The sequence below is a fragment of the Furipterus horrens genome, unplaced genomic scaffold, assembly GCF_987537825.1.
Source record: "Furipterus horrens unplaced genomic scaffold, mFurHor1.1.pri manual_scaffold_3, whole genome shotgun sequence".
Lineage (NCBI taxonomy): Eukaryota > Metazoa > Chordata > Mammalia > Chiroptera > Furipteridae > Furipterus > Furipterus horrens.
The window spans coordinates 202404089-202416733 of NW_028327173.1; the positions used below are offsets into that span (position 1 = coordinate 202404089).

A 12645-nucleotide genomic window follows, 5' to 3' on the forward strand; every position below is an offset into this window, starting at 1 on the left:
AATGATTTTTTTTTTTTTTTAAACCAAAGAAAGGCCAACTTGGGCATTTCCCCTCTACACTGAAGTGCTCACCCAGCACATGAAAGCTGACCAGTTCATGTAATGTGTTTTGTTTCCAGGGCAGGAAATTCCAAAGGGAAGGGAAAAATAATCAGACAAGCAGTTTTCGGATCTTTCCACACATTAACCCTGATTATGATTCCAAGAGTTTGTAGGACTTGGCTAGTTTTCCTTTCTATGAAGTCCAAGGATTGGAGGCAGAAATTCACAAAACTTCAGGTCGTGGCTGTCTGCCCTAACGAAAAGACTTGGGATTCAAATTCATAACAATTTTAATCAGGAAATTCTACCTGCATCACAGATGTATGGTATGTTTCCCCTTTCTCTAACTAAACACTGTATCTATGGGGGGAAATGATTTGGGTGCTTCAGTCTTTGTTAAAACACCTGGTTCCTGGCTGGCTTCTCCCTAAGGACGGGACGATGACTCATAACGTCACAAAGAAACGAACAGTTGAGCACTGTCTGGGATATACTGACTGAGCAGGAAGCCCAACGGGTGCTCATCACCCTAACATTTTACTAATTAATCAATACAGGGTGCCTCACTGGACAAGAGTCAGGACCACCAATTCACAGGTTTAAAGGAACACAGGTCCTTGGGGTGCAAGGTGATAAACACTAGCAGGAGGTCAGTGGGTTTGTTGTGCAAACAAGAGTGAAGTGGAGGGAGGCAGTAGGAACATTAGTAATATATTCCATAACAGTAAGATCCCATTTTATGACAAAAAAGCTGGGTAAAAGTCAATGTAAAAAACAATTTTTATGGAAAAACTGAAGTTGGCAATTGCCCATAGGCATTGTTTTAAGGGGAAAAAAAAATCTATTTTAAGAAGTGGATTAAAAGCAACATAAATAGCCCTGGCTGGGGGGCTCAGTTGGTTGGAGCATCGTCCCAGTGCACCAAAAGGTTGAGAGTTTGATTCCCGGTCAGGGCACACACCTAGGTTGAGGGTTTGATCCCTGGTGGGGGCGTGTATGGGAAGCAACCAATCAATGTTTCTCTCTCGTATCGATCGAACTCTCTCTCTCCCTTTCTCTCTCTCTCAAATCAATAAACATATCCTCTGGTGAGGATTAAAAAAAAAACCAAACCACAAACACTTTATAAGCATTATCTTCGTCTTCCATTTCATAAAACTGGGACTGTCATTAAAGCAAGGTTCTGAACACTTTGTGTGCAGACAAGTAAGGTCAGAGTGTGTCTTGGTCTGGATGATTTATTTTAGGTGCTAGCCTCATTTCTGTCCTGTGTGTGTGTGTGTGTGTGTGTGTGTGTGTGTGTAACACAGCAGGTTAGCCATCGAAAGATGAGCGCATTAGAGGAAACAGTTCTTTCTGGCAGTAGTTTCCCTTGTGAGCTTTTGTCCAGCATAGAACTGAGCATTTGGAAAAAAGATAAGCCCTTATAAATCATGGATCTAAAGATTAGAGTTTCTGGCACTGCCAGTAAAATGGACATTAAATAAGCGAGTCAGAGGAAACAAGGGTGGACTCTCCTGGTGAAATCCATATTAGGTCTCATTTAAGGACTCTATGAACCAGTATTTCATTTTTAATAAAGGCATATTTTTTTTCATTGCTGGGTTCACAGACACCCTAAAACAGACTTTCAAATTTCTGTATTATTTAAACATGAAATTAGATTAAAATACTGTACAATTTTTATGCATAGTTTCATTTCCTTCCATGCAAATGGAAAATAATTTATAGCCTTGTTTTTCAAGATGCAGTGCGTAACCCACTGGCATGGGAATCATAGGGGTATTTTATAAATGCAGACTCCTGGGCCCCGCCTCAGGCCTGCTGAATCATAAACTCTGGGATGGGGCCCAGGGCATCTACACTACAGTTTTCAAAGCCCTTTTGTGATTTAATGCACAGTAAAGTTCGAGAACTGCATAGTTAAGGGGCATATATAACCATTATCTTTAGAGAACTAGCTTGATTATTACATACTTGTTGAATTAATTTCTAAGTTGAAAACCAGAAATATTTAGAATAAATTGTTTGCCAATTGTTCTCATTTGCCTTAAAAAACAAACGAACAAAAAACCCCTCAGAACCTTAATGCATTTATATCAACTCCAGGAAAGCACAGAAGTAAGTACCTAAGAGTTAGAAACAATATTCTAGAAAAGCCTGATGTGTTCTGCTTAAAACAGGTTTCCTTACTTTGTGAGGAGGAGGCTGGAACCTGAGCACCAGCCTCTCTTCCTGCCCCAGACAGCTTTTGGATTTTCAAATTAGCAGGATTTTTCTCTCAGATAAATTTGATGGAGTTTCCTATCCAGCTTATCAGTTAGGAAGATTATCAGAGAATGAGACATCAGGCACATGAAGCAGATCTAACAAGAAAGGAAAAGCCATAAACCATGTTTACACCGGGAGGGATCCTGGCGGGGACCCGGGTCACTGAATGAGCGGGCGGCTGGGGGCCACACAAAGGTATCGGGTTTGGGATGAGAATGGAGATGAGAAGATACAAACAGGTGGAGAGGAGATTCGGTTCTTGAAAGAGAACAGGTGGAGGAGGAGGAATCTGACACTAAAAAAGTGAAAGAGAAAAAAAAAAGGATAAAAGCAACAACAACAACAAAAAACTTTAGAAACACAAAGGAAAAATAAGCTAGCTTTTCATATACTCACATAAGCTGCAAAGAAAATGAGGTCATGTAATACACAATCATTCCTCTACTTGACAAGAGAATACCAGTGTTTTTTGAAGAAAACAAATTTGCTCTTTTCCCACTTGTTATTTAATTGTTCTGCAATAACAGCATGGAATAGAAATAACTCGGCTTTACCTGGCACAGATTCAGCAGTACAATCCACTGGAAAGAACACATCTTTAACCTAGAATACCCAGGACATTCTGGAGGAAACTATTTGCTTTTCAATTGCAAAGTGTTAGAACTTGACTTTTCCTAGATTCGTTTGTTATGAGAAGCACTTACATACGGTTTATTTGTGTTTTCCTAGGTGCAGACACACTGAGGTGCAATGACAGGTCACCGTCCCAGCGTCGTGACAGTGGAGGACTAAGCTTTCTGAGCTGGCCCACGGCTGGCGGGGCTGGTGGGGTGCTTGGAATGGAAGCTAGGACCACCGTTATGTCTTACAGCAGGGGACAGAGACAGCCATGTGGCAACCAAGGGACAATTAAAACTTTCCTACATAAAATGAACCAGACTTTCAAGTTAGAATTAGTTTGCTTTGGATAGGTGTCCAGTTGTATCTACTAATGATTAAAGATAAATCCCCTTACTCTGCATCCTGTTTTGGAGGCCAAAGGAAGGAAAAAAAAAAAGCTTTTATCCTCTATTTAAGGAACTACCAACTTATTCCAAAGACAGTGATTCATGGCTTCAAAGTTACGACTGTCACCCCATCTGATTCCTCTTTTTCAGTGGCTGGGACCATTCAGTGACAGATTTGGGGGAAGGAGAGCCAGGGGTGATATTGGAAGGGGAATAAAGTTCTTTAAGGGGGACTCTTTCAGTTTGCCACATCCGTTTAATAGAGCCAACCTCCCCTCGATTAGCTGCCGTGGCCTTGGCCTGTCCAAAGCTCCTAGACGTGGGTCCCCTTACATGACTCCACAGTCTGCATGTGGACAATTTCAGAGGTAGAAACCATGTTCTAACTTATTAACCACCAAGAGCACTGAACCTGTAGTCTACAGTGACCCAGATGTATAATAATGGTATTATGGTTATATTTTTAAAGGTTCTTATCTGTATGACATATATACTGAAATTTTAATAGGTGAAATATGATGTCTGGAATTCGCTTTAAAATACGACAGGAGAGGTGGGTGAAACAAGAATACTCATTGCTGAAGGCTGATGGGTAGGTACAGGGGGATTCAATATATTATATCTGTAGTCTGGTGTATTTGAATATTTTCCACAATAGAAAAATTTAAAAAGGGAAATACATTTTAGTTCTGGAATATAACAAGTGACTGAAGAGGGCCTGTGGTCTCCCAAAGGAGTCAACCCACACAGCGGGTTTTCCAGAGCCGGCAGGATCCTGCGCCCTCACTGTCAGGCTTTGCTGGTGGCAGATGCCTGCGCCTTTAAACTGGGGAATTGGGAAGAGTGCAAGGCCCCGGGTGGGGCAGGGACCAACGCTGTGGACAGCTGTCCCCCTGCCAGGGCTGGGTTCTCTCAGACCACCGCTGATCTCAGAGTCACTTCTGTTTTGATTCGGAACCATTTTTACCTCCGATCGGTCCCTGTCCTCACTGTCTCCACAGCCCATGGCTTCCCTAAGTGGGCAGCGCTGCAGTGGGGACTCACAGTTAGCCCGTCCCCTTCCGCACCCCGGGAGCCGACAACCACGACAAGGAGAAGGGGGTGGCTGGGACCGGGGGTGGGGGAGCGTGGAACGTGAAGGCTGTGCATCAGGGGAGGATGAGGATGTCTGTGGATGGAGGTGGAGGCTCCCCAGGACACACGCCGTGACACAGAAATGCCAGGTGCTGCGCAGCATACGCACTACGCTATCTTTGATGTCAGGGGACAGGGGAAATGACCTCTATGCTTATTTGCATGAAGAAACACTGCAAGGGTAAACAAAAAATAGTTAACAAAAATGGTAACCTGTGGGGAAAGAGAAGGTGGAGGGGCAGGGATGGGAGCAAACCTTCTCTGTCGACCTTCCGAATTAGAGTTAGGACCTGTGGGCTGTTGACAAGATGGGCCCCCCCCCCCCCCCCGCCCCCCGACGCGGGCGTACCAGTCGGAGTGCCGGCCCCCTGCCGTCCTGCCACTGCGCTTTGTTAATCCAGCTGGAGGCCTCTTTCCCATTTTTACGTGGAGCCTTCCTAGTTTTTCAGTCTCTGACTTGAATGTCATTTCAGAATGTCTCACTGGCATTGGTGGCTACTCCATGGCTGAGGAGGCCTAGCATGGCCTCCACTTTTCAGATTCCCTGGCCTCCTAGGGAAGTAGCTGGTGGCCTGCCGACCACCCAGGCGGGGCTGTGGGGGCGGGGCCGGTGAAAGGCGGCCTGGGGGGGTTCCTGCGGGTGGCATCTCATCATCATCAACAATACAACGGGGCACTGGCAGCGCCTGGGAAGCTGTGGTTTTCTCCTGTTGTGCGGGGGTACCTGCACCAGCAACCCAGACCCCTGCGCTCCCAGAGTGAGTGAGAGGGCGGGGCATAAACGCCACCAAGGACTAGGGGACTGGGACCCCCCCAACTGTGCCGCGCAGACGCATCTCACCTAGACGCGATGGCACCCAAGGTTTAACCAGAGAAGGAGGCCCGTGAGGGCTTTGGGAGAATGTCCCCAGGGGCAGAGGGGAGAATGGATCACGAGGGGCACACTTAATCCCGCCACCGCCTGCATTCAGGATGTGGCATAAAAGGCTGGAGGAAATTAAAGTCCAGCCAGTGGAGGTAAAGGGGTCCGAATTTCACGGGGCTGCCCTCACAGGATCCTGTGGAGGGGGCAAAGGAGGAAGATGGCACTGGGTGACCACAGCAGCCAAACCAGCCAGGATTGCTGCAGGTGCTGCAGGGGCCATAGTAAGCCCAGGTCCTTCTCTTCTGTCCCATGTCTGAGCCTTGCCTTGCAGGGACTTGTCCTGACAGCCCGACCTTCCCACGCTAGCAACGCGGGCAGTTCCAATGTCTCTGGCCGGACTGGACCCCCGAGCAGAACATCACTGTGTTATTCTAGGTCTGTTTCCGCCTGGATTGCTGTCTAGGCCCACCAAGAACTGCTGGTCACCCCCGGGTGGAGCCAGCACCGGGGGAGAGTCAGTGGGGCTGGTCAGTCTGTGTTACGAGCAGTGGCCGCCAGAGCCACGCTGAACGGCACTAGTTGGCAATTCATGCTGCTTCCAAGGCCCAATGTTCTTGTGACCTAGGGTCCTGGGATGGGGCTTCTCAAGCCGATTTGAAATGTAAAGGGGAGCCTAGCACAGGGAGGTAGTCTACAGGCAGCTGTGAGGTCGGGCTTGGGTGAGGACCACATCCGGCTCCTGAGGCCCTACCCCCTCCATCCCAACTGAGGGGAGATCTTCCAGGAGATGGCCGTGCATGCCTGGGCTGCTCCCTTGCTTCCTTTGCAAGGGCTTGGCCAGGAGTTGGGACCTGGCACAAGGACAGAAGAACCTGGAGGCTCCTCTCAAAATGCCAGCCTATAAAAGGCCAGGCACACCCAGACGGGGACTAAGCTGCACACGGGCCCCTGCCGGGTAGTGGCAGGAGCAGCAGAACCAGGTTCCCAGTGATGCCCTGGAACTACCTTTGAGGCTCAACGTGATGCGAATTTCTGTAGGTTTTGTGGGTCTAAGTGCTCCAAATTGCCACTGAAGAGTCGGTATTACTATTAGAATTGCTTGTGTGGATTAATAGGCATCACAGAGGTACACTTACTCCTCTGTGCTTAGGCCAACGTGGGAAGGCAAACGACAAAGCGTGTAACTAACTGTTCGCTCAGAGGCTACTGGCCTCCCCGTGGGGACAGTGCCGTCTGAAGCTCAGAACCCACCTGCCTCCCTACAGGGTCTTTTCCTGGATGTATGTGTTTGTAGGTGCAACAGATCAGAAATCAAAACCTGGATTTCAGCTCGGGCAGAAATCTAAAGCGAGAGGGAGAAGCAGGGGAAGCTTAACAGAGATGGGAACAATCTAATTTTAGTTTCGGATTTTAGGCTCTAAGAGCACGGGGAAAAAATAGAAAGATCTCAGGGAGTTGTGCTGGGCATGTAATATTACTGCCCCCACTATGAACACACTTGAAAAAGACGCTGGAGACAATGCACCTCAATTGAGAGTTTAACCGGTTTGCGTGAGTTATTTTCCCAACCCCAGTCCCTGGCTGTCTTTGTCCCCCATCACTAGGGGGACAGGCCTCACACCTGGGCTGACACCATTCCATCCCCTCTGGCTCTTTATTCTCACCTGTCTCCGGGTCACTGAAGTCTGGCAAAGTGATTGTATTGAGCTGTCGTCTGTCCGCAATGGTTCTATCTAAGAGGCTGCTCCCACGTCCAGAATCACTGCAAAACAACAGATACAAATGTCAGTCATTTGAAGGGTGGGTGGGAGGAGACAGAATTAACCAATACCAACTCCTGAAATGCAGCAGTACCTTTGGGTGCAGTTTTTGATGGTCTTTGGCACCTTTTCATCTATTACAAAGCATCCTGCTTCCTGGAGCAGCTTGGGCCTGGACTGCTTTCAACAGTCAGTATCACAAACAGAGCTTAAACCACACCCACAGGCCCATGCTAATTTTAGCCTCTTTTTTTTTTTTGTCATTATAAAATATAAAGATGAAAACGACAAGCCCGGTTCTCCATCCACCTTATGCGGAAACTGACTGGCATCAAGCCCACACCCCCCCTCCTCGAAGTCCCTGTGAACTGAGGACGCTCCACGCCAGTGCCTCTCAGCTCCCACTGCACAGGGATGTCACCAGGAGCCCTTCCAGAAAACACTGATGCTCAGGTCCTACTCCAGAACAAAGAGAAATCAGAATTTCTGGGGCAGTCAGCGTTCCTCACAGCTCCCCAGAAGGGTCTAACGTACAGCTGGATTTGGGAACCCCTGGCCTCTACTTTTCAAAGAATGATCGCAGCCGTGGCCTCGTCTGTGTCCCAGATGAATTGTGTGTTCGATGCCTCTGTTTAGCAGATGAGGACAAGGAGGTGGGAGGTCACAGGCAGAGCGGGAGAGGCAGCCCCACCCAGCGGTCCTGAGCTGGAGAAGGGGCCTTGGAGGGGACACAGCAGAATTTGGGGCTGCCTCCAGGCCACACCCCTGCCTGCTTCCTGCACCGAATCCCCTCTGCAGCTTGCCCCCACATGGGAGGCCCCACCAGGCCGAACTGGGATGAAACCCAGTTCAGGGGCCTTGGCTCTTACGGACTCTTGATTTTGTTTTTTAAGTTCTAGGAAGCTTGTAAGCAAAAACAATTCTTTTTCCCTCTATCATGGTATTCCATCACAGAAGCTCCAAAAGGAAGCTTATCTGTCTCTTGAAGTTTGAGTCTTGAATCCTTTTCTTTGAATCCATTTTTGTATTAATCTGGGAGCTCTAAGAGTGATTTTCTTTTTGTTAAGTTCAAATTCTACAATAAAGGACACAATTTCCTTCCTCGTTGCAGCTGTTGCTAAAAGTGGTACAAACAAGATTTCGTATGAAATGTAACACGGTTTGCATGTTCAGTGATGGAGTTCGAGAAATCCACAGGAAACGGAAGAGAACTTGCTTCCATAAAGATGACTCGTCGGCCTATACTTACTACATTACTGGGTACATGTTTTTTGGAAACTGTTCTAATTAAATATTCCCACAATAAATGTCTTTGAGCAGAATACAAAAATACACACAGATTTTCATTATTCACATTGCTGACTAAATATTTCTGGCATTGGTCTATTTGTGTATGTGTTTTTAATGTAAACATTACACGAATATTACAAAAACATCTGAATATTGCAACTTTAAATGCTAGTGAGTGATTGAAATAAGAATTAGGAAGAAAAAAACGTTCTTCTAGTCACGTGGTTCCATGATGGAGATGGTCCACGTGGCAGTGACAAGAGGGGTTAAACAATAAAAATAAAAGTAAAAGAGTCGGTTGTCAGTTCAGAGAGGCAGAATGCACGGTGGAGGGAGCTTTCCTGTTGGACAGACCTGGGTGTGACTCCTGCCTCTGCTACTGGATGGGGACACTTGGGCAAGTTATTGAGCCTTATTTAGCTTTGATTTTGTTTTCTTCGAAGTGGGAAGAACAGCAGTGACCCTGCAAGGCTAGCGGCCCAGGGCTGAAGATCACACATAGACGGCCCCGCATGGTGCCGGCACAGGGCAGCTGCTGGGCCTTCTGGGGGCACTCCAGCCGGAAGTCACGCTGTGTTGAGTGGCCAAGGCAAGGGCACAAGCAGAGAGGCCCCTTAGACTACTGAGACTGAGAAGGCAAAACACGAGACAGATTTCTATCCTAAATGTAAGCGAAACTGCAGGCCGCAGGAAATAAATCCAGGCTTCTGAAATGACAGACACCTCGCCAAATGTACACTCGAGGGAATGCCACCCACCAGCTTGCTCTCCGACTGCAGGTGGATGCTCTTTGCCAGCTGCCTGAGGCTCGGCTCAAAGGCGCGCTCAGGGAGGTCTTCCTTCAAGCAAAAATAAAGAGGAGGACGAGTCGCAGAGCCCGTGGAGCCGGGTCTGTTCTCAGTCTGGCCCCGTTACTGCCCACGTCTTCCTCTGTGCTCTGGAGGCCCATGCCAGCTTCAGGATGGAGCTGGGAGGGGGTGAGAAGCCATGGGAAGCTGGCCCATTGAGCAGAGGCTCCCTCCCCACCCCTGCAACTGATCAGGCTCCAAAACAAGGACGTCGTGAGCTGGGAAGTTAGCGTGGACCTTCTCCAGGTGGAAACCAACCGCCTCCTACCCAGATGCTTGCTGCTCAGTTTTTTGTTTTTGAGCAGGTATACTTCTCATGCACTTGTTCATGCTATTCTACCCTTTTCTACAATCCCGTGTGACCTGATCGTAGATTCAAGGCTGTTGGGCCCAGAGCTGCCCGTGTCTGGAGAGCTGCCACGTGCGCCGTCCCTGGTCAAGACCCAGCCCTCCCCTCTTGATGCTTTATTCTACTGCCAGGGTCATGTCTTCCCCAACCGTTCTGGGAGGATGTATAAATTTGTACAAAGGTATGGGCTGCAGGAGAAACATTTATTTATATCCCAGAGAAAGTAAAGTTAAACAAACAAACAGGAAGGCTTTGAGAGTAGCTGGAGGCAGGAGTTCTGGGATGGGTCCCCCTATCCAGACTGCGCCTGGAGCCAGGGTCCCTCCCTGCTTTGGCCCTGAAAGATCCTTCAGGAAACGGAGGAAGCAGGGACACAGCCCAGGCCTTTGGTTACGTATTTTTAAAAAGCTTTCCAATCCTGCTATTTTTTTTTTTTCTCCTCACATTCAATATTCTTGGTTGCTAAGTGGGAGGAAATGTGGGGAGGTGGGTGAGGTGTGGAGAACTGAGGGAAAACTGGCAGCGTGGAAGCTGATGGGTTTATTTTCTCACTTCTAAAGGGGCCACAGGCAAAGGCACGTGCGCCCGAGTGGAAGGAAGCCGGCGGCCGGGGGCATCACTCGTTAGCTGGGCTGGTGGCAGACGCTCCCCCAAAGCTGCTGCTTCTGACATGCCGGGAGTGAGGGGCTTTTGGGAACATAAATACGAGCATTTTCTATTTCTGTTGAAAGACTCAGAAAAGTGGAATATTTTAAAAATTAAAATGATCTTTATTTTCAGAACATACCCACAAAAGGGAAGATTATCTTTCCATCTAGAGGAAGATGGTGATGTGCCACGGGCTATGGTTCGGAGGGGAGCACTCATTTAATTCTTGCTCCCCAGCTCTGCAGCGGGTCACGTGGCTCTCCCCCCCTTCTAGCTGCGCTGCCCACGGGGCCTGTGGTCATGTCTGTTCATGTCACTGCGCAAGGACCTATCCCCTTCATAGGCCCCCGATCTTGACCTTTTTTTTTTTAAACGCAGAAACTTTGGTAAAACAAGATCTCACATGGAACCCCACCTGCACTCTGCTGCTTCCCCGCTGGTCCACCCTGCCTTTTCTCTCCCCCGGCTGGCAGCTGCAGACCACAGCCACCAGACCACATGCCTGCCTCCTGGTGGGCTGGACAGGGCAAACCACACCCTTACTACACATTCACGATTTGAGCTGTATACACTTTTAGGCCCCTGACTTTTAAGAGCATAGTGGGGGCTGTCCACCCATCTCGCTATGAGCTTGAAAAATATTCTGAATGTATGAGCAGTTGTTTGAATTCACTGGAATCATTACAGCCCTTTTCATTCCAATACTTCCTTTACAGGGCAGGGCACACTTGGCACTCTCACCACGCAGCAGGAAAAGCTGCCCAGGACTTGAAAATGGCCATAACAGGTTATCAGTGGCCTCCTGGGGTTGACAGTCTACCGTCCCCAGATTGTCTGCACTGACTTGGCCTGACTAGGCCTTGGCACAGCTCTGCAGGGCAGAGGGGGCCTGTAGGAAATCCAGAGGAAGGCCAGTGAATCTCATCCGGTCAAGATACAATCAATTTCCACCTTGTAGAAAAGATAACCCCAAACAATATATTTTATTGTCCTATAGGACATTGTTTTGCATTTATCTGCAAATTCATTTCAGTGTATCTATTTTTCAAATTCTTCTGTGAACTGACCTTAACATTTTACTGATTCTCTCTTTAGTTAATGAAATAAATAAAATCTTTGATACATGCTTAATTCCTGTGTGAGTCACGACTTTTACTTTTTGAAAATAACACTTTCATACCAATAGCAATTCCTACTTTCCTTAGCAGGAGGTGGCCCTGTTGTCTATGCAGGTCTTTTTAAGTATTACTGTAAGAATCCGATCTGGATATATAACTGATATATATGGAATATATATATATATATGGACAGAGAAGGAAAACTCTGATTCCAAAAAACCTCCGCTGCCTTGCGGTATACCTCTTCAGGGGAAAGGCTAAGGGAGTAAACCCCGACAGAAAATCCGGAGCCGGAGTCCCTAAGGCGGTTTGACGTTGTAGTCAACACCGGCAACTCCTGCGGCGCACCTGAAGCCAAGCTGTATTGACTCTGTCTTTCCCTTGGACCCTTCAGCTGCGAAGAGAGGGGGGGTCTGCTGCATGGGCAACAGCAGACCCTCCATATCACCCTGCCCAGGCTCTGTAGCTTCAGCTTCACTGGAGAGGACACTCCAGCGTCATCACAAGATGTCGATTCAACACGGGAGGAGACAGATACCGTGTCACTCCCGAGTCGGACTGCACAGCCATTCTCGGCAGTGCAGATAGACTCTTAAGAAGCTACACCATCGTCTCTCGAGACGGACGGCTGCCGACGACGACGATATATATATGGAATATATATCCATAAATTGTCAGATAGGCATCAATGGTGAACTGAACCTAGCAGGTCACTGTGGCAACAAAAACAAAAGAAATCCATGATTTGAGCCCCCGGCTGCTGTGGCTCAGTGGATTGAGCATCGGCCTGCGAGCCAAGTGTCGCTGGTTTGATTCCCAGTCAGGGCACATGGCTAGGTTGCACATCAGGTCCCCAGTTGGGGGCGCGAGTGAGAGGCAACCACACAGTGATGTTTCTCTCCCTCTCTTTCTCCTTTCCCCTCTCTCTAAAAATAAAATAAATAAACAAACAAACAAATAATTTAAAAAAAATAAGAAATTCATGATTTGGCGGCTTCATCAGCAACTGGAGGAAAAATACCTTTAAAGATGGAGCACAGGAAGCACCCCCATTATTACCTGCTGCATGTGGTGACCTGGAAGGGCACAAGGTGACAGAGTAAATGCCTGATAAGTGCCAATGAGAGATGGAACGGATGGGCAGGGACCTGTACAAAAACCACAAGGAACAGGCCCTGCTGGTCTCTTACCTGGGATTGGTGAGGTTGTAGCAGGACTTCCATATCTGTAACATGTGCTTACAGGTGAGCAGCGCCTCATCCGGGCCCCGGCAGAGCGACTCCAACTTCACTTTGGAAAACAGCAGTCTACGG

The 12645-nt window shown here is 48.0% G+C and overlaps 1 protein-coding gene across 7 annotated transcripts in view; it reads right to left on the reverse strand.

Moving 5' to 3' along the window:
* The window catches only part of TTC7B (tetratricopeptide repeat domain 7B), a 215858-nt gene that overhangs the window by 50883 nt on the left and 152330 nt on the right, over window positions 1–12645 (reverse strand). For 4 of the 7 annotated variants that reach the window (XM_090271296.1, XM_090271294.1, XM_090271295.1 and 1 more), the window contains 2 exons: window positions 12523–12639; window positions 6984–7081 (listed from right to left, as the gene is read on the reverse strand). In XM_090271296.1, the coding sequence (XP_090127422.1) occupies window positions 6984–7081; window positions 12523–12639 (215 nt within the window). Of the gene's footprint in view, window positions 1–2434; window positions 2609–6983; window positions 7082–12522; window positions 12640–12645 lie in introns of all 7 variants that reach the window. The other 3 variants (XM_090271292.1, XM_090271290.1, XM_090271291.1) reach the window with 2 other exon arrangements.